The sequence below is a fragment of the Ranitomeya imitator genome, chromosome 8, assembly GCF_032444005.1.
Source record: "Ranitomeya imitator isolate aRanImi1 chromosome 8, aRanImi1.pri, whole genome shotgun sequence".
Taxonomy (NCBI): Eukaryota; Metazoa; Chordata; class Amphibia; order Anura; family Dendrobatidae; genus Ranitomeya; species Ranitomeya imitator.
The window spans coordinates 79,422,088-79,448,344 of record NC_091289.1 but is presented as its reverse complement, the minus strand read 5'-3'; the positions used below and the strand labels follow the sequence as shown (position 1 = coordinate 79,448,344).

The window sequence follows — 26,257 nt, the reverse complement described above, 5'->3', positions numbered from 1 at the left end:
GGCGCCATCGCTCTCATTCTTTAAGTCCCCCTTGTTCACATCTGGCAGCTGTCAATTTGCCTCCAACACTTTTCCTTTCACTTTTCCCCATCATGTAGATAGGGGAAAAATAGTTCAGTGAATTGGAAAGCGCGGAGTTAAAATTTCACCTCACAACATAGCTTATGACGTTCTCAGGGTCCAGACATGTGACTGTGCAAAATTTTGTGGCTGTAGCTGCGACGCCTCCAACACTTTTCATTTCACTTTTTCCCCATTATGTAGATAGGGGCAAAATTGTTTGGTGAATTGGAAAGTGCGGGGTTAAAATTTCACCTCACAACGTAGCCTACGACGCTCTCAGGGTCCAGACGTGTGACTGTGCAAAATTTTGTTGCTGTAGCTGCGACGCTTCCAACACTTTTCCTTTCACTTTTTTCCCCATTATGTAGATAGGGGCAAAATTGTTTGGTGAATTGGAAAGCGCGGGGTTAAAATTTCACCTCACAACATAGCCTATGACGCTCTCGGGGTCCAGACGTGTGACTGTGCAAAATTTTGTTTCTGTAGCTTCGACGCCTCCAACACTTTTCCTTTCACTTTTTTCCCCATTATGTAGATAGGGGCAAAATTGTTTGGTGAATTGGAAAGCGCGGGGTTAAAATTTCACCTCACAACGTAGCCTATGATGCTCTCAGGGTCCAGACGTGTGACTGTGCAAAATTTTTTTGCTGTAGCTGCGACGCTTCCAACACTTTTCCTTTCACTTTTTTCCCCATTATGTAGATAGGGGCAAAATTGTTTGGTGAATTGGAACGCGCGGGGTTAAAATTTCGCCTCACAATATAGCCTATGACGCTCTCGGGGTCCAGACGTGTGACTGTGCAAAATTTTGTGGCTGTAGCTGCGACGGTGCAGATGCCAATCTCGGACATACACACACATACACACACACACACACATTCAGCTTTATATAGTAGACTAGCTGAAGAGCCCGGCGTTGCCTGGGCATAGTAAATATCTGTGGTTAGTTATAGCACCTCACTTCTCTTATTTTCCCATCACGCCTCTCATTTTCCCAATCACATCTTTCATTTTCCCCCTCACATCTCTCATTTTCTCCCTCACACCTCTCATTTTCTCCCTCACTCCTCTCATTCCCCACTAACACTTGTCATTTCAGCCTCACATCTGTCATTTTCTGATCACTCCACTATTTTTCCTCACTCCTCTCATTTTGCACTCACACCTTTTCATTTTCACCTCACACCTCTCATTTTCACCTCATCACCTCAGTATATACATGTTTGTCATCTCCCTTATATATAGTATACATCTGTATGTCATCTCCTGTATATAGTATATACCTGTATGTCATCTCCCCTGTATATAGTATATACCTGCTGTGTGTCATCTCCCCTATATATAGTATATACCTGAATGTCATCTCCTTCTATATATAGTATATACCTGTATGTCATCTCCTCCTGTATATAGTATATACCTGTGTGTCATCTCCCCTGTATATAGTATATATCTGAGTGACATCTCCTCCTGCATATAGTATATACCTGCATGTCATCTATATATAGCATATACCTGTATGTCATCTCCTCCTGTATATAGTATATACCTGTGTGTCATCTCCCCTGTATATAGTATATATCTGAGTGTCATCTCCTCCTGCATATAGTATATACCTGCATGTCATCTTCTATATATAGCATATACCTGTATGTCAATCTCCTCCTGTATATAGTATATACCTGTATGTCATCTCCTCCTGTATATATATGTACCTATATGTCATCTCCTCCTCTATATAGTATATACCTGTGTGTCATCTCTCCTGTATATAGTATATATCTGTGTGTCATCTCCCCTGTATATAGTATATACCTGTGTGTCATCTCCTCCTGTATTAGACCTCGTTCACACGTTATTTGCTCAGTATTTTTACCTCAGTATTTGTAAGCTAAATTGGCAGCCTGATAAATCCCCAGCCAACAGGAAGCCCTCCCTCTGGCAGTATATATTAGCTCACACATACACATAATAGACAGGTCATGTGACTGACAGCTGCCGTATTTCCTATATGGTGCAATTGTTGTAGTTTGTCTGCTTATTAATCAGATTTTTATTTTTGAAGGATAATACCAGACTTGTGTGTTTTTTAGGGCGAGTTTCGTTTGTCAAGTTGTGTGTGTTGAGTTGCGTGTGGCGACATGCATGTAGCGACTTTTGTGAGATGAGTTTTGTGTAGCAACATGCGTGTAGCAACTTTTTGTGTGTCGAGTTGCATGTGACAGGTTAGTGTAGCAAGTTGTGTGCAGCAAGTTTTGCGCATGGCGAGTTTTGCGCGTTGCGAGTATTATGTGTGGTGCCTTTTGAGTATGTGCAAGTTTTGTGTGAGGCAACTTTTGCATGTGTTGCAACTTTTGTGCATGTGGCAATTTTTCCGCGTGTGCAAGTTTAGCGTGTGGCGAGTTTTTCATGAGGAGAATTTTGCACTTGTGGCGAGTTTTGCAAGAGCCTAGTTTTTGCATGTGGCGAGTTCTGCGCGTGGCGAGTTTTGAGTGGCGACTTTTGTGTTTTGACTTTTATGTGGCGAGGTTGGTGTATTTGTGGTGAAATGTGTGCTGAGGGTAATATGTGTTCAAGCACGTGGTAGTGTGTGGCGCATTTTGTGTGTGTTCATATCCCCGTGTGTGGTGAGTATCCCATGTCGAGGCCCCACCTTAGCAACTGTACGGTATATACTCTTTGGCGCCATGGCTCTCATTCTTTAAGTCCCCCTTGTTCACATCTGGCAGCTGTCAATTTGCCTCCTACACTTTTCCTTTCATTTTTTGCCATTATGTAGATAGGGGCAAAATTGTTTGGTGAATTGGAAAGCGCGGGGTTAAAATTTCACCTCACAACATAGCCTATGACGTTCTCGGGGTCCAGACGTGTGACTGTGCAAAATTTTGTTGCTGTAGCTGCGACGCTTCCAACACTTTTCCTTTCACTTTTTCCCCATTATGTAGATAGGGGCAAAATTGTTTGGTGAATTGGAACACGCGGGGTTAAAATTTCATCTCACAATGAAGCCTATGACGCTCTCAGGGTCCCGACGTGTGACTGTGCAAAATTTTGTTTCTGTAGCTGCGACGCCTCCAACACTTTTCCTTTCACTTTTTTCCCCATTATGTAGATAGGGGCAAAATTGTTTGGTGAATTGGAAAGCGCGGGGTTAATATTTCACCTCACAACATAGCCTATGACGCTCTCTGGGTCCAGACGTGTGACTGTGCAAAATTTTGTTGCTGTAGCTGTGACGCTTCCAACACTTTTCCTTTCACTTTTTTCCCCATTATGTAGATAGGGGCAAAATTGTTTGGTGAATTGGAACGCGCGGGGTTAAAATTTCACCTCACAATATAGCCTATGACGCTCTCGGGGTCCAGACATGTGACTGTGCAAAATTTTGTGGCTGTAGCTGCGACACCTCCAACACTTTTCCTTTCACTTTTTCCCCATTATGTAGATAGGGGCAAAATTGTTTGGTGAATTGGAAAGCGCGGGGTTAAAATGTCACCTCACAACGTAGCCTATGATGCTCTCAGGGTCCAGGCGTGTGACTGTGCAAAATTTTGTTTCTGTAGCTGCGACGCCTCCAACACTTTTCCTTTCACTTTTTTCCCCATTATGTAGATAGGGGCAAAATTGTTTGGTGAATTGGAATGCGCGGGGTTAAAATTTCACCTCACAATGAAGCCTATGACGCTCTCAGGGTCCAGACTTGTGACTGTGCAAAATTTTGTTTCTGTAGCTGCGACGCCTCCAACACTTTTCCTTTCACTTTTTTCCCCATTATGTAGATAGGGGCAAAATTGTTTGGTGAATTGGAAAGCGCGGGGTTAATATTTCACCTCACAACGTAGCCTATGACGCTCTCAGGGTCCAGACGTGTGACTGTGCAATATTTTGTTGCTGTAGCTGCGACGCCTCCAACACTTTTCCTTTCACTTTTTTCCCCATTTTGTAGATAGGGGCAAAATTGTTTGGTGAATTGGAACGTGCGGGGTTAAAATTTCGCCTCACAATATAGCCTGTGATGCTCTCAGGGTCCAGACGTGTGACTATGCAAAATTTTGTTGCTGTAGCTGCGACGCCTCCAACACTTTTCCTTTCACTTTTTTCCCCATTTTGTAGATAGGGGCAAAATTGTTTGGTGAATTGGAACGCGCGGGGTTAAAATTTCGCCTCACAACATAGCCTATGACGCTCTCGGGGTCCAGACGTGTGACTGTGCAAAATTTTGTTGCTGTAGCTGCGACGGTGCAGATGCCAATCCCGGACATACACACACACATACACACACACACACATTCAGCTTTATATAGTAGATATATATATATATATATATATATATATATATATATATATATATATATATATATATATATATATATATGTACAGTATATAATACATTTTGAAATTGGTGCACAGTTTCTGTTTAACACATTTGGTGTCAATAGTTTTTACTAAATTGATTCTGGGCTAAAATTTGATATTTGCAATAGAGTTATGTTATTAATATTTCTGTTCTCCTGAACTCTTCTAATCCGATGTATGACCACATCAAAGTTCAGCTGAACTTTAGTGTGGTTTGTCTGCTGGAATTCCTATTTTATAAGAGTAAAATTGAAACACATTGTTTTCTAGGAATTTGTAATGAACTACTGGAAGACCCATGGAGCTCCAGCTTCAAAACTGATTGCTGGCTTTCCAACTTATGGCCGCACCTTCCTATTGAAGAACTCCTCTGATACTGCTATGGGTGCTCAAACTGTAGGCCCTGGGCCTGCAGGTCCTTATACAAGGCAACCTGGTATATGGGCTTACTATGAGGTATTATACTTTTCTTTGTTTGCTTCTTTTCTTTGAATTCAAAGTTACACTTGTCTTTATGGTATTACTAATCTTTAGGGCTAATTCACAATGTTATAATCAACTCCTTTGATTCTGAGCTGTTCAGAACCTGTGCATTTACACGCAAGCTGTACTACGCTCAGATGAAGGCGCTTCACTTACCTTTATACATATAGTCCAATGAAACATGCCACAATTTGTTTCTATTGTATTTAAAACCCTCAGTATTTTTACATGTAAAATCAGAGGCATAAAAACATACAGTAGGATATAAGTGTCTGTAACAGGAAAGCTTGCAAATTTGCTTTCAATACGTATCTGTATAAATGAAATTTTTTATTTTTCAGATTTGCACATTTTTGAAAGATGGAGCCACTAGTGAATGGTCATTTGGAGAATATGTTCCTTTTGCATTTAAGGGGAAAGACTGGGTGGGATATGATAATGTCGACAGCTTTCAACTTAAGGTATGTTAAAATGAGATACATATTCGTTATGCACGTTCAGTTCAATAGGACTTTTGAAATTGAGCTGTGAAAAGATAATATTGATCACATTTTTATTATATTGCATATTGCAATTTACTGTTTTAATTAGGAAAGATATTTTTTGCTACCATCAATTCTATAGCAGTAACAGTACCACTGAGAATACATACTTTATATCTCTTTTTTTCTTTTACAATACATGGTTTATAAATCTCAGTATCACTTTCTAACTGCATACATAGTTAAGTTTCCGCAGAAATCACTTATGTCTGCTTGCATTTTTTCTTAAATTTAGGCAGAATGGCTCATTCATAATAACTTTGGAGGTGCTATGGTTTGGTCAATTGATATGGATGACTTCACTGGTACCCTCTGTAATCAGGGTAAATTCCCTTTACTTTCTACATTGAAGAGCACTCTTGGCATTCACTCAACTGGTGAGTCATTTTACTTACCTTATTTAGAAAGTCAATTTTTTTTGGGCTGATGTTGTGAATTCTGTGGCTGAATTCACTCCTGTGGTCACAAGTGGTATTGCAGCCTCTGGGCTTCCTCCCTCAGGTGTTTTGGTGAGCTCGTTGGCTGCCTTGCTATTTAACTCCACCTGAGTCTGTCTTCCTTGCTCCTTGTCAATGTTCCAGTGTTGGATCTGAGCTACTGCATCTTTCCTGTGGCCTGCTGCTCTGCTAGATAAGTGTTACTTTGTTTTTGTTTCCGTTTTTTCTGTCCAGCTGTGCTATTCTCTTTTGCTGGAAGCTCTGAGACGCAAAGGGTGCACCGCCGTGCCGTTAGTTCGGCACGGTGGGTCTTTTTGCCCCCTTTGCGTGGTTCTGCTTTAGGGTTTTTTGTAGACTGCATAGTTCTCTTTGCTATCCTCGCTCTGTCTAGAATATCGGGCCTCACTTTGCTGAATCTATTTCATTCCTACGTTTTGTCTTTTCATCTTGCTAACAGTCATTATATGTGGGGGGCTGCCTATTCCTTTGGGGTATTTCTCTGAGGCAAGTCAGGCTTGTATTTCTATCTTCAGGCTAGTCAGCTCCTCAGGCAGTGCCGAGTTGCATAGGTAGTGTTAGGCGCAATCCACTGCTGCTTTTAGTTGTGTGAGGATAGGTTCAGGTATTGCAGTCTGCAGAGATTCCACGTCTCAGAGCTTGTTCTATTGTTTTGGGGTTATTGCCATATCACTGTATGTGCGCTGATTACTGCACACTGTGTTGCCTGATAGCACAGCATAACAGTACAAGGAGCCAAACCAATGATTCTCAATAGAGGGAAAAAAGAAGTCCTGACATCATTTTTTTTTCCTCAGCTCTGTCTTCAGTTTTTTTTTTTTTTTCCCCTAGACATTAGAGTGCTTCAGGACACAGCTGTGGACATGGATATTCAGGCTCTGTGCTCCTCAATGGATAATCTCGTTATAAATGTACAAAAGATGCAAGATACTATTGATCAGAAATCTATGCTAGAACCAAGAATTCCTATTCCTGATTTGTTTTTTGGTGACAGAACTAAGTTCCTGAGCTTCAAAAATAATTGTAAGCTATTTCTGGCCTTGAAACCTCATTCTTCTGGTAATCCTATTCAACAGGTTTTGATTATTATTTCTTTTTTGCGCGGCGACCCACAGGACTGGGCGTTTTCTCTTGCGCCAGGAGACCCTGCATTGAGTAATGTTGATGCGTTTTTCCAGGCCCTTGGATTGCTTTACGATGAGCCTAATTCAGTGGATCAGGCTGAGAAAATTTGCTGGCTTTATGCCAGGGTCAGGATGATGTAGAAGTATATTGTCAGAAATTTAGGAAGTGGTCAGTACTCACTCTGTGGAATGAATCTGCACTGGCGGCTTGGTTCAGAAAGGGTCTCTCTGAAGCTCTTAAGGATGTCATGGTGGGATTTCCTATGCCTGCTGGTTTGAATGAGTCTATGTCCTTGGCCATTCAGATCGGTTGTCGCTTGCGCGAGCGTAAATCTGTGCACCATCTGGCGGTATTGTCTGAGAGTAAACCTGAGCCTATGCGACAGGACTATGACTAAAGTTGAACGGCAAGAACACAGACGTCTGAACAGGCTGTGTTTCTACTGTGGTGATTCCACTCATGCTATTTCTAATTGTCCTAAGCGCACTAGGCGGTTCGATAGCTCTGCCGTCATTGGTACTGTACAGTCCAAATTCCTTCTGTCCATTACCTTGATATGCTCTTTGTCATCGTATTCTGTCATGGCGTTTGTGGATTCAGGCGCTGCCCTGAATCTGATGGATTTGGATTATGCTAAACGTTGTGGATTTTTCTTGGAGCCTTTGCGGTGTCCTATTCCGTTGAGAGGAATTGATGCTACACCTTTGGCCAAGAATAAGCCTCAGTACTGGGCCCAGCTGACCATGTGCATGGCTCCTGCACATCAGGAAGTTATTCGCTTTCTGGTACTGCATAATCTGCATGATGTGGTCGTGTTGGGGTTGCCATGGCTACAAACCCATAATCCAGTATTAGATTGGAACTCTATGTCGGTAACCAGCTGGGGTTGTCAGGGAGTACATGGTGATGTTCCATTTTTGTCTATTTTGTCATCCATTCCTTCTGACATCCCAGAGTTCTTGTCTGACTTTCAGGATGTATTTGAAGAGCCCAAGTCTGATGCCCTACCTCCGCATAGGAATTGTGATTGTGCTATCAATTTGATTCCTGGTAGTAAATTCCCTAAGGGTCGTTTATTTAATTTGTCCGTGCCTGAACACACCGCTATGCGCAGTTATGTGAATGAATCCCTGGAGAAGGGACATATTCGCCCATCGTCATCACCATTGGGAGCAGGGTTCTTTTTTGTAGCCAAAAAGGATGGTTCGCTAAGACCGTGTATTGATTACCGCCTTCTTAATAAGATCACTGTTAAGTTTCAGTATCCCTTGCCATTGATATCTGACTTGTTTGCTCGGATTAAGGGGGCTAGTTGGTTTACTAAGATTGATCTTCGTGGTGCCTATAATCTGGTGAGAATCAGGCAGGGAGATGAATGGAAAACGGCATTTAATACACCCGAGGGTCATTTTGAGTATCTGGTGATGCCGTTCGGACTTGCCAATGCTCCATCTGTTTTTCAGTCTTTTATGCATGACATTTTCCGTGAGTATCTGGATAAATTCCTGATTGTTTACTTGGATGACATTTTGATCTTCTCTGATGATTGGGAGTCTCATGTGAAGCAAGTCAGAATGGTTTTCCAGGTACTGCGTGCTAATTCCTTGTTCGTGAAGGGATCAAAGTGTTTCTTCGGTGTGCAGAAAGTTTCATTTTTGGGGTTCATCTTTTCCCCTTCTACTATCGAGATGGATCCGGTTAAGGTCCAGGCCATCCAGGATTGGACTCAGCCGACATCTCTGAAAAGTCTGCAGAAATTCCTGGGCTTTGCTAATTTTTATCGTCGCTTCATCTGTAGTTTTTCTAGCATTGCCAGACCATTGACCGATTTGACCAAGAAGGGTGCTGATTTGGTTAATTGGTCTTCTGCTGCCGTGGAAGCTTTTCAGGAGTTGAAGCGTCGTTTTTGCTGTGCCCCTGTGTTGTGTCAACCAGATGTTTCTCTTCCGTTCCAGGTCGAGGTTGATGCTTCTGAGATTGGAGCAGGGGCGGTTTTGTCACAGAGAGGTTCTGGTTGCTCAGTGTTGAAACCATGTGCTTTCTTTTCCAGGAAATTTTCTGCTGCTGAGCGTAATTATGATGTGGGCAACCGAGAGTTGCTGGCCATGAAGTGGGCATTCGAGGAGTGGCGTCATTGGCTTGAGGGAGCTAAGCATCGCGTGGTGGTATTGACTGATCATGAGAATCTTACTTATCTCGAGTCTGCCAAGCGCTTGAATCCTAGACAGGCCCGTTGGTCGTTATTTTTTGCTCGTTTTGATTTTGTGATTTCGTACCTTCCGGGCTCTAAAAATGTGAAGGCGGATGCTCTGTCTAGGAGTTTTGTGCCCGACTCTCCGGGGTTATCTGAGCCGGCGAGTATCCTCAAGGAAGGAGTCATTGTGTCTGCCATCTCTCCTGATTTGCGGAGAGTGTTGCAGAAATTTCAGGCTAATAAACCTGATCGTTGTCCGGCCGAGAAACTGTTTGTCCCTGATGGGTGGACTAGTAAAGTTATCTCTGAACTTCATTGTTCGGTGCTGGCTGGTCATCCAGGAAATTTTGGTACCAGAGAGTTAGTGGCTAGATCCTTCTGGTGGCCATCTCTGTCACGGGATGTGCGTGCTTTTGTGCAGTCCTGTGGGATTTGTGCTAGGGCTAAGCCCTGCTGTTCACGTGCCAGTGGGTTGCTTTTGCCCTTGCCGGTCCCGAAGAGGCCTTGGACACATATTTCGATGGATTTCATTTCTGACCTTCCCGTTTCTCAAAAGATGTCGGTCATTTGGGTGGTCTGTGATCGCTTTTCTAAATTGGTCCATCTGGTGCCCTTGGCTAAATTGCCTTCCTCCTCTGATTTGGTGCCTTTGTTCTTCCAGCATGTGGTTCGTTTGCATGGCATTCCTGAGAATATTGTTTCTGACAGAGGTTCCCAGTTTGTCTCGAGGTTCTGGCGAGCCTTTTGTGGTAGGATGGGCATTGACCTATCTTTTTCCTCGGCCTTCCATCCTCAGACTAATGGCCAGACCGAACGAACCAATCAGACCTTGGAAACATATCTGAGATGTTTTGTTTCTGCTGACCAGGATGATTGGGTGTCATTTTTGCCGTTGGCTGAGTTCGCCCTTAATAATCGGGCCAGCTCGGCTACCTTGGTCTCTCCATTTTTCTGCAATTCTGGGTTCCATCCTCGTTTCTCTTCAGGACAGGTTGAGTCTTCGGACTGTCCTGGTGTGGATTCTGTGGTGGACAGGTTGCAGCAGATCTGGACTCAGGTAGTGGACAATTTGACCTTGTCCCAGGAGAAGGCTCAGCTTTTCGCTAATCGTAGACGCCGTGTGGGTCCCCGACTTCGTGTTGGGGATCTGGTTTGGTTATCTTCTCGTCATATTCCTATGAAGGTTTCCTCTCCTAAATTTAAACCTCGTTTTATTGGTCCGTATAGGATTTCTGAGATTCTCAATCCGGTGTCTTTTCGTCTGACCCTCCCATACTCCTTTTCCATACATAATGTATTCCATAGGTCATTGTTGAGAAGATACGTGGCACCTATGGTTCCATCTATGGAGCCTCCTGCCCCTGTTTTGGTGGAGGGGGAATTGGAGTATATTGTGGAGAAAATTTTGGATTCTCGTGTCTCTAGACGGAAACTCCAGTATCTGGTCAAATGGAAGGGTTATGCTCAGGAGGATAATTCCTGGGTTTTTGCCTCTGATGTCCATGCCCCAGATCTTGTTCGTGCCTTTCATGTGGCTCATCCTGGTCGGCCTGGGGGTTCTGGTGAGGGTTCAGTGACCCCTCCTCAAGGGGGGGGTACTGTTGTGAATTCTGTGGCTGAATTCACTCCTGTGGTCACAAGTGGTATTGCAGCCTCTGGGCTTCCTCCCTCAGGTGTTTTGGTGAGCTCGTTGGCTGCCTTGCTATTTAACTCCACCTGAGTCTGTCTTCCTTGCTCCTTGTCAATGTTCCAGTGTTGGATCTGAGCTACTGCATCTTTCCTGTGGCCTGCTGCTCTGCTAGATAAGTGTTACTTTGTTTTTGTTTCCGTTTTTTCTGTCCAGCTGTGCTATTCTCTTTTGCTGGAAGCTCTGAGACGCAAAGGGTGCACCGCCGTGCCGTTAGTTCGGCACGGTGGGTCTTTTTGCCCCCTTTGCGTGGTTCTGCTTTAGGGTTTTTTGTAGACTGCATAGTTCTCTTTGCTATCCTCGCTCTGTCTAGAATATCGGGCCTCACTTTGCTGAATCTATTTCATTCCTACGTTTTGTCTTTTCATCTTGCTAACAGTCATTATATGTGGGGGGCTGCCTATTCCTTTGGGGTATTTCTCTGAGGCAAGTCAGGCTTGTATTTCTATCTTCAGGCTAGTCAGCTCCTCAGGCAGTGCCGAGTTGCATAGGTAGTGTTAGGCGCAATCCACTGCTGCTTTTAGTTGTGTGAGGATAGGTTCAGGTATTGCAGTCTGCAGAGATTCCACGTCTCAGAGCTTGTTCTATTGTTTTTGGGTTATTGCCATATCACTGTATGTGCGCTGATTACTGCACACTGTGTTGCCTGATAGCACAGCATAACAGGCTGATAGATCAGTTCAAAGTGTAAACCAAGTGTACTGGTTGTATTCCATACACCTAAATAATCTTTATGGACATGTAGTAAAAGTAGCAGCAGTTTTCCAGACTTTTAAAGCTGCTGAAAAGAGCATAAATTTATTATTTATCAACATATGATTGAAGGAATTTTTTTATTTTGTTTATGGCATAGTTACAGTGGCATGTAAAAGTTTGGGCACCCCTGGCCATAATTACTGTTATTATGAACAGTTAAGCAAGTTGAAGAATTTATGATCTCTTAAAGGCCTAGAGTTAAAAATGACACATTTTCCTTTGTATGTTAGGCAAAAAAAATATTGTCATCTTTTACATTTTAAAATTTACAAAAAGGAAAATGGACCGATGCAACAGTTAATACCTAGTAGTACCTCTTTTGATACTATCACAGATTATAAATGCTTTTTGCAGCCAAACAAAAGTCTTTCAATTCTTGTTTGAGGGATTTTCATCCATTCTTCCTTGGAAAATTCTTCCAGTGCAATGAGATTCCTGGGTCGTCTTGCATGCACTGCAATTTAGAGGTCTAGCCATTTATTTTCATTGTCATTTAGATCATAGGTCTGTGAGGGCCATTGTAAAACCTTCAGCTTGCACCTTTTGAGGTAGTCTATTGTGGATTATGACGTGTGTTTAGGATCATAATCCATTTGCAGAAGCCATCATCTTTTCAACTTCAGCTTTTTTACAGATGTTATGTTTGCATCAAGAATTACCTGAAATGTAATTGAATCCACTCTATCCTCTACTCATGAAATGCTCCTTTTGCCATTAGCTGCAACACAACTCCAAAGCATGATTGATCCACCCCCATGCTTAATGGTTGTCGAGAAGTTCTTTTCCTGAAATTCTGTGCCCTTGTTTCTCCACAGGACTTGTTTCTCCCTTTTTTTCCTTTGAACGTTGTGGCCAAAGAGTTCTACTTGTTTCCAAAATGCATCAGGCTTGTGTGGAGACACGGAGGGTTGGCAGGTGCTTACCGTAACAGCATAGACCAGGGGTTGTCCCATCGAACACCCATGCTCCAATTAACATGATCATAATGCTACTCAGACAACACAGGGTGAGAGTGAAACAGTGGGCCAATACTTTCTTGAACCACAAAACAGGCAAATAACACATAGAATAGTCCCAGCAAAATACCCCAAGATGGTGCACATTACAGAGTCTCGCCCTTCCGCTGACTCACTGGGACAATAGCAGCTGTTACTTCAAATCTTCCAGGGCACCGATTACCCCACCTGTGGCATGCACACAAAGAGGAGGTAACAACAAGTGTAGGAAGATGACAGTCCATTCAGGTACAAGGCCAGTTGACCAGAGGGTCACAACATGGCTTAATTTTCCAGGGCCAACTACCCCACCTGTGGCACTCACAAAGAGAAGGTAACGACAAGCTTAGGAAGATGACATTCCCTTCAGGTACAAGGTCAGTTGACTGGATGGTCACAGCCTGGCATCTCCGAACAGCTCGGTGGAGCCAGGCGACCGGTGGGTCCAATTCCTTTCACAAATGTATCAATGGTTCACAATGGTCAATGGAGTAGATCTGTATTCTTCCAGCCGGGGCTGTGGTCCCCTAAGTTGGCATCCTGTTGAAAGATAAATCTGTGTGCCTTGTGATGGAGCCATGATGTCTTGGCTGTTGTCCTGTCTCTGGCTCTTTGGATGTTGGGATGTCTTGGTTGAATCTCTGTCTCTCTATACAGAGCACCAATGGGATTGGCAACAAACAATAAGTATCAATATATAATCATAAATAATACATTTGTGAAAATGGTAAGCAATGTGGTATGATATTAAATATATAGGACCAATATTGGTTAACACCTATTTACCAGAGCTCAAATAAGAAAAAGGTGTAGATAACCAAATATGGTGAAAAAAAACAACTTTTAATAATAAATAGTAAAAAAACAAAAACATACAGCTAGCCAATATAGTGGTCCACAGTCCAGTAAATCACAGTAACATGAAAAAATCAGTCTAGAAGCTAGATTAAATAATTGGGAAGTATATTGACAATAACCGGAGCAATGAATAGCATGATAAGTGGTAAAACACAAATACAATGAGTATAATATAATAGTCTACTGTATAATGGTATATGCACAAGAGTCTCAAAGGCAACATACACATGTAAAATTATTGATTATATTAATAGAAGGTGAAAAGTAGTAAAGTAAAGAGAGTATGTATTTTTTAAACACCACATGTCTACCATGGACATAGTATGGGGCATATTGGTAAGGATAAATCATAGACTGAGAAAGAAAAACCTGATTTAAAACCCAAATTGTGTAGAAAAAATAGTTTATTTCATTAGTTACAAGTAGTGTTGAGCATTCCGATACCGCAAGTATCGGGTATCGGACGATATTTGCGGTATCTGAATTCCGATCCCGAGTTCCGATATTTTTGCGATATCGGGAATCAGGATCAGGATGAATATTTATGTGTAAAATAAAGAATAAAAATAAAATATATGAATATACTCACCCTCGGATGCGCCCTGGTTGTAACCGCTGCAACCGGCAGTCTCCGTTCCTAAGAATGAGCGAGTGAAGGACCTGCGATGACGTCGCGGCTTGTGATTGGTCGCGTGAGCGGTCACATGAGCGTGACGTCATCGAAGGTTCTTCACCCGCTCATTCTTAGGAACGGAGGCTGCCGGTTACACCGCTAAGGTCCTGAGTCCGCCAGAGGGGTGAATATATCCATATTTTTTTTTATTCTTTATTTTTTACATGAATATGGATCCCAGGGCCTGAAGGAGAGTTTCCTCTCCTTCAGACCCTGGGAACCATTCCAGGATACATTATGATATTTGTGTCCCATTGACTTGTATTGGTATCGGGTATCGTTATCGGCGATATCCGATATTTTTCGGATATCGGCCGATAAAATCCGATACCGATACTTTCAAATATCAGAAGCTATCGCTCAACACTAGTTACAAGGAGTGATTAAAATAAGGTGCAGATGGAGACAATCAATAATACATACAAATCAAATGATATATCAGGTAGACATAAGTACAATAGATTTACCTATAGGGTATTGTGGAGCCAGGTACCCCTACGCACATTTCGGCATATTAGCCTTCTTCAGGGAAGAGTGATCTTAATGTGTGCCTAGCATTCCTTAACCCCTTTCTGACCTCAGATGGGATAGTACGTCCGAGGTCAGATCCCATGCTTTGATGCGGGCTCCGGCGGTGAGACCTTGAGAACTCTATAGTTACTGATCGCCGGCAGCTATGAGCGCCACCCTGTGGTCGGTGCTCACAGCACACCTGATTTTTAGCTACATAGCAGCGAACAGCAGATCGCTGCTATATAGCAGAGGCAATTGTGCTGTACCTGTTTCTAGTCTCCCATGGAGGCTATTGAAGCATGGAAAAGTAAAAAAAAAAAAAAGTTAAAAAAAATGTGAAAAAGATAAAAAAATATAAAAGTTTAAATCACCCCCCTTTCGCCCCAATCAAAATAAATCAATAAAAAAATATCAAATCTACGCATATTTGGTATCGCCGCTCTCAGAATCGCCCAATCTATCAACTAAAACTATTAACCTGATCACTAAACAGCGTAGCGAGAAAAAAATTCAAAACGCCAGAATTAAGTTTTTTTGGTCGCCGCGACATTGCATTCAAATGCAATAATGGGCGATCAAAAGAACATATCTGCACTAAAATGCTATCATTAAAAACGTCATCTTGTCACGCAAAAAATAAGCCCTCAACCGACCCCAGATCATGAAAAATGGAGACGCTACGGGTATTGGAAAATGGCGCAATTTTTTTTTTTTTTTAGCAAAGTTTGGAATTTTTTTTCACCACTTAGGTAAAAAATAACCTAGTCATGTTAGGCGTCTATGAACTCGTACTGACCTGGAGAATCATAATGGCAGGTCAGTTTTAGCATTTAGTGAACCTAGCAAAAAAGCCAAACAAAAAACAAGTGTGGGATTGCACTTTTTTTGCAATTTCACCGCACTTGGAATTTTTTTCCCGTTTTCTAGTACATGACATGCTAAAACCAATGATATTGTTCAAAACTACAACTCATCCCGCAAAAAATAAGCCCTCACATGGCAAAATTGACGGAAAAATAAAAAAGTTATGGCTCTGGGAAGGAGAGGAGTGAAAAACGAACACGGAAAAACGAAAAATCCCAAGGTCATGAAGGGGTTAAATATATATCACTAGCCAATACAAAATGGTCTAGTTACAGAGCACACTGCCGTACCACCGGTATTCATTAGCACATGCAATTACCCACCTACCCCTGCTCATTGCATCATGAGAAGCATCATGACAATGACGTGGTCACATGACCCAAAACCCCGCCCATGTGAACACATGACACTGCTCCGGGAAAGGCAAGCACAGCGTCACCATAGAGACGCGACCAACAATGAGAGAGAAGGGGAGGGCGAATCCCCAGAACAAAGGGAAAGAAACTATCATATCTCCAGCAGCTCCAAGGAGAGCCAAAATATGCATAGGGGTACCTGGCTCCACAGTATGCTATAGGTAAATGTATTGTACTTATGTCTACCTGATATATCATATTATATGTATCTATTATTGATCTATGAGAGTTCCGACAGGATAGAAAGTATTGATGGCTGGGTATTCCATCATACAAGGCTGCTACCTGACCTTCATATCCCCTGATGAGTTGCTTTTGAATGTAACGCGTAGGGAGGTGGTCCTGAATAAGAAATGGTCTATGGAGTGTTATACCGAATTTCTGAATCTCCTAAATGACTGAGTGGTGGAGTGCATCCTTTGTATGGCTTCTTCAGGAACGGGTGAGATTGTTCCATACTTTATGGTGCATTTTTTGTGTTAGTGACTTTTGCAGATGCAGTGAGAATTGATGATACTGTTTTGATGTCACATTTCTGAGCAAAAGCACACAGGTACAAATAGCAGCATCTATAATGTAACGCTGGGAGCATCACTCTGTCCGAAGCCTTTATAGACTGCGCAAGCGCACGCGCCGGCGCAGTCTGGCCCCCACAGAGTGACGCTCCCAGGAGATCGCGGTATGCTTAAACACTGAACGCACACTGCGATCTCCAACAGAGAAGCAGGGACCACCAGGAGGGTAAGTATCGGCTATATTCACCTGTCCCCGTTCCAGCGCTGCGTGCGGCTCCGTCTCCGTGTCCCGGTCCTCGGCCTCTGACATTCAGTTCAGAGGGCGCGATGACCCGCTTAATGCTCGCCGGCGCCGCCCTCTGACTGACCAGTCACAGCCAGAGGACCCGGAAGATGGCGGCGCGCAGCTGTGGAACGGGGCCAGGTGAATATAGCAAGAGCTGGGGGGCCTGAGCTGGTGGCGATACCGGCACCTGACCCTCACAGCGCACCGGTGTTCCCGCCTGCTCAGGCCCCTCAGCACTCGGCGCCCAGCGACGATAGGTGAGTATGGTATTTTTTTGTTATATATTGCAGTAGCATACGGGGCATATAGTATGGAGCATCTTATGGGGCCATAAACCATAAAAGAGCAGTGTACAGGGGCATATAGTATGGAGCATCTTATGGGGCCATAAACCATAATGGAGCAGTGTACGGGGGCATATAGTATGGAGCATCTTATGGGGGCCATAAAACATAATGGAGCAGTGTATGGGGGCATATAGTATGGAGCATCTTATGGGGGCCATAAACCATAATGGAGCAGTGTATGGGGGCGTATACAATGGAGCATCTTATGGGGGCCATAAACCATAATGGAGCAGTGTACGGGGGCATATACTATGGAGCATCTTATGGGGCCATCAACCATAATGGAGCAGTGTACGGGGGCATATACCATGGAGCATCTTATGGGGCCCATAAACTTTTATGGAGCAGTGTACGGGGACATATACCATGGAGCATCTTATGGGGGCCATAAACCTTTATGGAGCAGTGTACGGGGGGCATATACCATGGAGCATCTTATGGGGCCGTAAACCATAATGGAGCAGTGTACGGGGGCATATACCATGGAGCATCTTATGGGGGCCATAAACCTTTATGGAACAGCGTATGGGGCATACACTATGGAGCATCTTATGGGGGCCATAAACCTTTATGGAGCAGTGTACGGGGGCATATACTATGGAGCATCTTATGGGGGCCATCAACCTTTATGGAGCAGTGTACGGGGCATATATTTTGGAGCATCTTATGGGGGCCATAAACCTTTATGGAGCAGCGTATGGGGCATATGGATGGGAGCAGCAAATTAAAGAATGGTGGCGCAGGATGGGAGCAGCACATGACAGAACGGGGGCGCAGGATGGGAGCAGCACATGACAGGATGGGGCGCAGGATGGGAGCAGCACATGACAGGATGGGGGCGCAGGATGGGAGCAGCACATGACAGGATGGGGGCGCAGGATGGGAGCAGCACATGACAGAACGGTGGCGCAGGATGGGAGCAGCACATGACAGAACGGGGGTGCAGGATGGGAGCAGCACATGACAGAACGGGGGCGCAGGATGGGAGCAGCACATGACAGAACGGGGGCGCAGGATGGCAGCAGCACATGACAAAACGTGGGCGCAGGATGGCAAGAGCACATGACAGAACGGGGGCGCAGGATGGAAGCAGCACATGACAGAACAGGGGCACAGGATGAGAGCAGCAAATGACAGAATGGAAGCGCAGGATGGGTGCAGCACATGTCAGAATGGAGGCGCAGGATGGGTGCGGCACATGTCAGAATGGAGGCGCAGGATGGGTGCAGCACATGTCAGAATGGAGGTGCAGGATGGGTGCAGCACATGTCAGAATGGGGGCGCAGGATGGGAGCAGCACATGTCAGAATGGGGGCACAGGTTGGGAGCAGCACATGACAGGATGAGGATGCAGGATGGGTGCAGCACATGACAGGATGGGGACGCAGGATGGAGCAGCACATGACAGGATGGGGACGCAGGATGGAGCAGCACATATCAGGATGGAGACCATATACCAATATAAATGCTCGCCACCCGGGCGTAGAACGGGTTCAATAGCTAGTTATTACATACCCTCCTTCAGCCGTTTTTTTGGAGCTTTGGGTAAGGACATGCTAGCAGGAGAAGCAGTTGTAAATTTGAGTATTTTTCTGCTTTAAGTACCGTTTCTCTGTGATTTCCTTGGATAACTGTTTGACCAACTGTTGGTATTATACATGTTTGTCTGTGTGTATTGGGTTATGTCATTTTTAACTAGTATATTAAATGTTATGTTTTAGGTCCCTTTATTGTGCTATTTACATTCATATTTTTGGGTACCCTTGGCTTTTATAAAAATTGTGGTTGGTTTCAACATTTTAGACTATTATATTATGCACATTGTATTTGTGTTTTATTACTTATGCTATTCATTGCTCCTGTTACTCTCAATATACTTCCCAATGATTTAATCCAGTTTTTAGACGGATTTTTTCTCATCATGCTACTGTGATTTACTGGTTTGTGGACCACTATATTGGCTAGCTGTATGTTTTTGTATTTTTACTATACATTAAGAAAAGTTGTTTTTATTTCACCACTTATGGTTATATAAACCTTTTTCTTATTTGAGCTCTCTATACAGAGGCATATAACCTCTTTTCATAATTAACAAGTGTCCTGCATTCAGCAGTCACAGTTAAGGGGAAGAATGGTGCCGACCTGATTACGTAATCTATTTGCATAATTTTTCCTCCTCTATTTTCGAAGTCAAGATAGCTGGCTTGGACAATGTGTAATTAGCATATCAGCAAACATCTCAAGTCATCCAGGATAGCAGCACAGTTTGTTACATCAAATGTCAACTTACAAAACAATATTACAAGTAGGGTTGAGCGAAACGGGTCGAAATTGTTCAAAAGTCGCCGACTTTTGGCAAGGTCGGGTTTCATGAAACCCGACCCGACCCCAGTGGGGGGTCGGCCATGAAGTCGGCGATCTTTTGAATCTGGAATCGGAATTCCGATCCCGATTCCCGATATGTTTAAGATATCGGGAATTGGTATCGGAATTCAGATTAAAGTGTAAAATATAGAATTAAAATAAAAAATATTGCAATACTTACCCTCTGACGCGCCCTGGTACTAACCGGCAGCCTTCCTCCTTTGAATCCGCGCTTCTAGGACCTTGCCGTGACGTCGCGGTGACGTCGCGGCTTGTGATTGGCCGCGCGGCCGCCCATGTGACCGCTCGCGCGGCCAATCACAAGCCGCGACGTCACCCGCGACGTCACCGAAGGTCCTGGAAGGGCTGATTCTTAGGAAGGAAGGCTGTCGGAAGGAAGCAGGGCGCTTCCGAGGGTGAGTATATACCTAATAGGAATATACTCACCCTCGGAAGCGCCCTGCTTCCTTCCGACAGCCTTCCTTCCTAAGAATCAGCCCTTCCAGGACCTTCGGTGACGTCGCGGGTGACGTCGCGGCTTGTGATTGGTCGCGCGAGCGGTCACATGGGCGGCCGCGCGGCCAATCACAAGCCGCGACGTCACCCGCGACGTCACCGAAGGTCCTGGAAGGCTGATTCTAAGGAAGGAAGGTTCCCGGTTAGTACCAGGGCGCGTCAGAGGGTAAGTATAAGGATATTTTTTATTTTAATTCTATATTTTACACTTAAATATGGATCCCAGGGCCTGAAGGAGAGTTTCCGCTCCTTCAGACCCTGGGAACCATGGAAACCCAATGCACTGCATTGGGTTTCGAGTTTCGTCCGACCCCGACCCCGACTTTTTTATAGGATCGGCCGATTTCACTCGACCCGACTTTTCCAAAAGTCGGGTTTCGTGAAACCCGACCCGATCCTATAAAAGTGAAGGTCGCTCAACCCTAATTACAAGCTTACACAAGCAAAAGTCTGTTTTCTTGACCAACCAGAAAGAAACACATATATACAAAAGTTGACATACAGATAACTGTGTATTCTTTTTGGCTTGCTAAACATAGACATCTGGTTAATTAAGATACAATGCTGTGTCGCCACAGCTTGTTTAGATGTTTTGCATACTTTTGATGCTGAATGCTATGGTGAGGATGCATGAGAGGTTTTCTTCTAATGACTCTTCCAAGAAGGCTATATTTGTACAGTTGTCTCTTAACAGAAGAGCAATGTACCACAACTCCAGAGTCTGCTAAACCTTTCTGAATGTCTTTTACAGTCAAGCGGGGGTTCTGATTTGCCTCTCGGACAATCCTAAGAGCAGCTGTCACTAAAATTTTGGTTGGTTTTCTAGACCTTATTTTGACTTCCACTGTCCCAGTTAACTGCCATTTATTAATTACATTTCGAACTGAGGAAAGGGCAACTTGAATACGCTTTGTGTTGTGAGTTCTGTTTTTGGGCTCCCTCTGGTGGTTGCTGATGGTACTGGGTGACTTGTCTTTCCTGGGTTTCTGGGTTCCACCTGTTCCATCAGCATATGGGAGTTTCCTATTTAACCTGGCTTTGCTGGCATTTCCTCGCCGGTTATCAATGTATCCAGTGTGTCTTGTTACCTCTGCTCCCTGCTCCTAGAACCTTCTGGTCAAGCTAAGTTTGGATTTTCCTGTTTTGGTGTTTTGCTTTATTTGGTTTTTAGTCCAGCCTGCAGATATGTGATTCTTGCTGCTGGTTGCTCTAGTGGGCTGAAATTGCTCCTCATGTACCATGAGTTGGCACATGAGTTCAAGTAATTTCAGGATGGTTTTTTGAAGGGTTTTTCGCTGACCGCGCAGTTCACTTTTGTATCCTCTGCTATCTAGCTTTAGCGGGCCTCATTTTGCTGAAACTGTTTTCATACTGCGTATGTGCTTTCCTCTCATTTCACCGTCATTATATGTGGGGGGCTGCTATTTCTGTGGGGGATTTCTCTGGAGGCAAGAGAGGTCTGTGTTTCTTCTAATAGGGGAAGTTAGATCTTCGGCTGGAGCGAGACGTCTAGGATCATCGTAGGCACGTTCCCCGGCTACTTTTATTTGTGTGTTAGGTTCAGGGTCGCGGTCAGCTCAGGTTCCATCGCCCTAGAGCTTGTTTGTATCTGTGCTTGTCCTTTAGTGATCCCCTGCCATTGGGATCATGACAGCTTTGCTATCTTCTTATAGTCTCCTGCTTTGTGGGCCTACGCCATTTTCATTTTCATTTTCAGAGTTCTAGGCAGTTGCTTAGAAGAACCCAATACTACTGTTTTTTGGCACATGGTTAAAGGAGACTGGGTTTTTATAAAACCGGGAAATTTGCATCACCTGGCCTCTTTACTAACGATGATATTAAACAAGCCTTAACACTAGCAGTCTAAGGCTAGGTTCATATTGCGTTAGTGCAATCCGTTTAGCGCCTAGCGCTAGCAGATTGCGCTAACGCAATGTTGTTTTATGGGGTCGCGTTAAACGTCCCCGCTCTCGCAGATCTCCGATCTGTGAGAGTGGGGAACGGACCTTGGGCGCGCCGCGGATGCTGCAAGCAGCGTCCGCGGCGCGGCACAAAACACCGGCACATCGCCAGCGCGTGCCGAAAATGGCACGCGCTAGTGATGCGCGTCCCCATTGCTGTTAATGGGCGCGCTAACGGACGCGTTGCACAACGTTAATTTCGCCGTGCAACGCTGTCCGTTAGCGCGGTCACATTAACGCAATATGAACCAAGCCTAATTAAGGTCTGAAATGTTGATCAAAGTTATCTGGCATTTGCACCTGTTCATTTTCCTTTTTGTGATTTTTAAAGTAAAAAAATGAATATATATATATATATATACATATATATATATATATATATATATATATATACTGCTCAAAAAAATAAAGAGAACACTTAAACAACAGAATATAACTCCAAGTAAATCAAACTTCTGTTAAATCAAACTGTCCACTTAGGAAGCAACACTGTTTGACAATCAATTTCACATGCTGTTGTTCAAATGGAATAGACAACAGATGGAAATTATTGGCAATTATCAAGACACACTCAATAAAGGTTCTGCAGGTGGGGACCACAGACCACATCTCAGTACCAATGCTTTCTGGCTGATGTTTTGGTCATTTTTGAATGTTGGTTGTGCTTTCACACTCATAGTAGCGTGAGACGGACTCTACAACCCATACAAGTGGCTCAGGTAGTGCAACTCATCCAGGATGGCACATCAATGTGAGCTGTGGCAAGAAGGCTTGCTGTGTCTGTCAGCGTAGTGTCCAGAAGCTGCAGGCGCTACCAGGAGACAGGCCAGTACACCAGGAGATGTGGAGTGGGCCGTAGGAGGGCAACAACCCAGCAGCAGGACCGCTATCTCAGCCTTTGCGCAAGGAGGAACAGGAGGAGTACTGTCAGAGCCTTGCAAAATGACCTCCTGCCTGCAACATCCTTCAGCATGACAGATTTGGCAGTGGGTCAGTAATGGTGTGGGGTGGCATTTCTTTGGAAGGCCGCACAGTGCTCCATGTGCTCGCCAGAGGTAGCCTGACTGCCATTAGGTATCGAGATGAGATCCTGCAAGATAAAGGCATTGAAGCTATGGAATGGCCCATCCATTCCCTAGACCTGAAATTGATTGAATACATCTGGGACATAACGTCTCGCACCATCCACCAATGTCATATTGCACCACAGACTGTCAAGGAGTTTGCGAATGCTTTAGTCCAGGTCTGGGAGGAGATCCCTCAGGAGACCATCTGCCACCTCATCAGGAGCTTGCCCAGGCATTGTAGGGAGGTCATACAGGCACGTGGAGGCCACACACACTACTGAACATCATTTCCTTGTCTAGAGGCATTTCCACTGAAGTTGGATCAGCCTGTAACTTCATTTTCCACTTTGATTTTGAGCATCATTCCAATTCCAGACCTCCGTGGGATATTAGTAGTGATTTACGTTGATCATCTTTTAGGTTTTATTGTTCTCAACACATTCCACCATGTAATTAATAAAGATTTCCAACTGGAATGTTTCATTCAGTGATATCTAGGATGTGGGATTTTAGTGTTCCCTTTATTTTTTTCAGCAGTGTATATATATATATATATATATATATATATATACAGTATATATATATATATATATATATATATATACTAGATGGTGGCCCGATTCTAGCGCATCGGGTATTCTAGAATATGCATGTCCACGTAGTATATTGCACAGCCCACATAGTGTATTGCCCAGCCACGTAGTATATTGCCCAACCACGTAGTATATTGCCCAGCCACGTAGTATATTGCCCAGCCACGTAGTATATTGCCCAGTCACGTACTATATTGCCCAGCTACGTAGTATATTGGCCAGCTGCATAGTATGTTGCCCAGCCACGTAGTATATTGCCCAGCCACGTAGTATATTCCCCAGCCACGTAGTATATTGCCCAGTCACGTAGTATATTGCCCAGTCACGTACTATATTGCCCAGCTACGTAGTATATTGCCCAGTCACATAGTATATTGCCCAGCTACATAGTATATTGCCCAGTGACGTATTATATTGCCCAGCCACATAGTATGTTGCCCAGTCACATAGTATATTGCCCAGTCACGTAGTATATTGCCCAGCCACTTAGTATATTGCAAAGCGACGTATTATACAGCACAGAGCCACGTAGTATACAGCACAGATGCGTAGTATATTGGCCAGTCACATAGTATATTTCCCAGCCACGTAGTATATTGCCCAGACACATATGTAACAGGTTAAAAAAGACTTAAAATAAAAATAAACATATACTCACCTTCCGAGAGGCCCCTTGCAGTCCTGGTGCCTGTGTGCGGTGCACGCGGCTGCTTTCGGTCCCAGGGTTGGTATGAGCGCAGGACCTGTGATGATGTCGCAGTCACATTTCTCGCATAGCATCCTTGGCACCGGAGCTTGCAGCTTGCACTGTCGAGGACACCGCGCACGTCGGAGGGTGAGAATAACGGGTTTTTTTATTATTATTTGTAACATTTGATCTTTTAAGTAAAAAGTTGGTCACACAGGGTTAATAGCTGCGTGAATGGATGGAGTGTGTTACACCGTGGCATAACGCGGACCATTAACGCTGCCATTAACCCTGTGTGAGGGCTGACTGCAGGGGAGTATGGAGCAGGCACTGACTGCAGGGAGGAAAGAACGGCCATTTTGCCGCCGGCCTGTGCCCATCGCTGATTGGTTGGGGCAATGGTCGTGGGCGTTTTGCCATGACCAATCAGTGACTTGGATTTCCATGACAGACAGAGGCCGCGACCAATGAATATCCATGACAGAAAGAAAGACAGACAGAAAGACAGACAGACGGAAGTGACCCTTAGACAATTATATTGTAGATATACTAGCTATTGAACCCGTTCTACGCTCGGGTGGCGAGCATTTATATTGGTATATGGTCTCCATCCTGGTATGGGGTGCTTCCATCCTGCGCCCCAATCTTGTCATGTGCTGCTACCATCTTGCGCCACCATCCTGTCATGTGCAGCCCCCATCTTGTTTTGTGCGCCTCCATTTTGTCATGTGCTACTCTCTTCCTGAGCCCTCATTATGTCATGTGCTCCCATCCTGCACCCTAATCCTGTCATGTGGTTCTTCCATCCTGCTCACCCATCCTGTGATGTGGTGCTCCTCATCCTCCACCCCCATGCTGTGATGTGCTGCTCCCATCCTGCACCCCAATCCTGTCATGTGCTGCTCCCATCCTGCACCCCCATCCGGTGATGTGGTGCTCCTCATCCTGCACCCCCATGCTGTCATGTGCTGCTCCCATCCTGCACCATAATTCTGTCTTGTGCTGCTCCCATCCTGCACCCCATTCTGTCATGTGCGGCTCTCATCCTGCACCCCCATCCTTTCATGTGCTACTCTCTTCTTGAGCCCTTATCCTGTCATGTGCTCCCATCCTGTGCACCCATCCTGTCATGTGCTGCTCCCATCCTGCACCCCCATTCTGTCAAGTGCTGCTCCTATCCTGTGCCCCCATTCTGTCAAGTGCTGCTCCCATCCTGCACCTCCGTTCTGTCATGTGCTGCTCCGATGCTGTGCCCCTATGCTGTCATGTGCTGCTCTCATCCTGCGCCCCATTCTGTCATGTGCTGCTCTCATCCTGCGCCGGCGCGCACTAATCGCGTGATCGCACCCTCTGACCTGAATGTCAGAGGCAGAGAACACGGAAGACGGCGGTGCACAGTGGTGGAACGGGGACAGGTGAATATAGCATACTCACTCTCCTGGCATGTCCCTGCTTCTCCTTCAGAGATCACGGTATGCGTTCAGTGCTTATGCATACCGCTATCTCCTCTGGGCTGCGTCACTATGTGGGGTCCAAGACTGTGCAGGCGTTTGCGCTTGCGCAGTCTACAAAGTGGTGGGACAGAGTGATGCTCCCAGCGTTATATTTTATATATATATTTATATATATATATATATACAGTACAGACCAAAAGTTTGGACACACCTTCTCATTTCAAGATTTCTCTGTATTTTCATGACTATGGAAACTGTACATTCACACTAAAGGCATCAAAACTATGAATTAACACATGTGGAATTATATAGTTAACAAAAAAGTGTGAAACAGCTGAAATTTTGTCTTATATTCTAGGTACTTCAAAGTAGCCACCTTTTGCTTTGATGACTGCTTTGCACACTCTTGATGAGCTTCAAGAGGTAGTCAAGTTCCCACCGCTGCACAGGTGGAATCTTGAACCATGTCCACTGTGGTCTCCCAT

At 44.4% G+C, this 26,257-nt stretch overlaps 1 protein-coding gene across 1 annotated transcript in view; it reads left to right on the top strand.

The window, feature by feature from the left end:
- LOC138647834 (uncharacterized) overlaps positions 1-26,257 on the top strand; it is a 140,995-nt gene that overhangs the window by 95,517 nt on the left and 19,221 nt on the right. Inside the window, exons 8-10 of the mRNA XM_069737116.1 lie at positions 4,691-4,876; positions 5,245-5,364; positions 5,681-5,822. Coding sequence (XP_069593217.1) covers positions 4,691-4,876; positions 5,245-5,364; positions 5,681-5,822 — 448 coding nt within the window. The remainder of the gene's footprint in view (positions 1-4,690; positions 4,877-5,244; positions 5,365-5,680; positions 5,823-26,257) is intronic.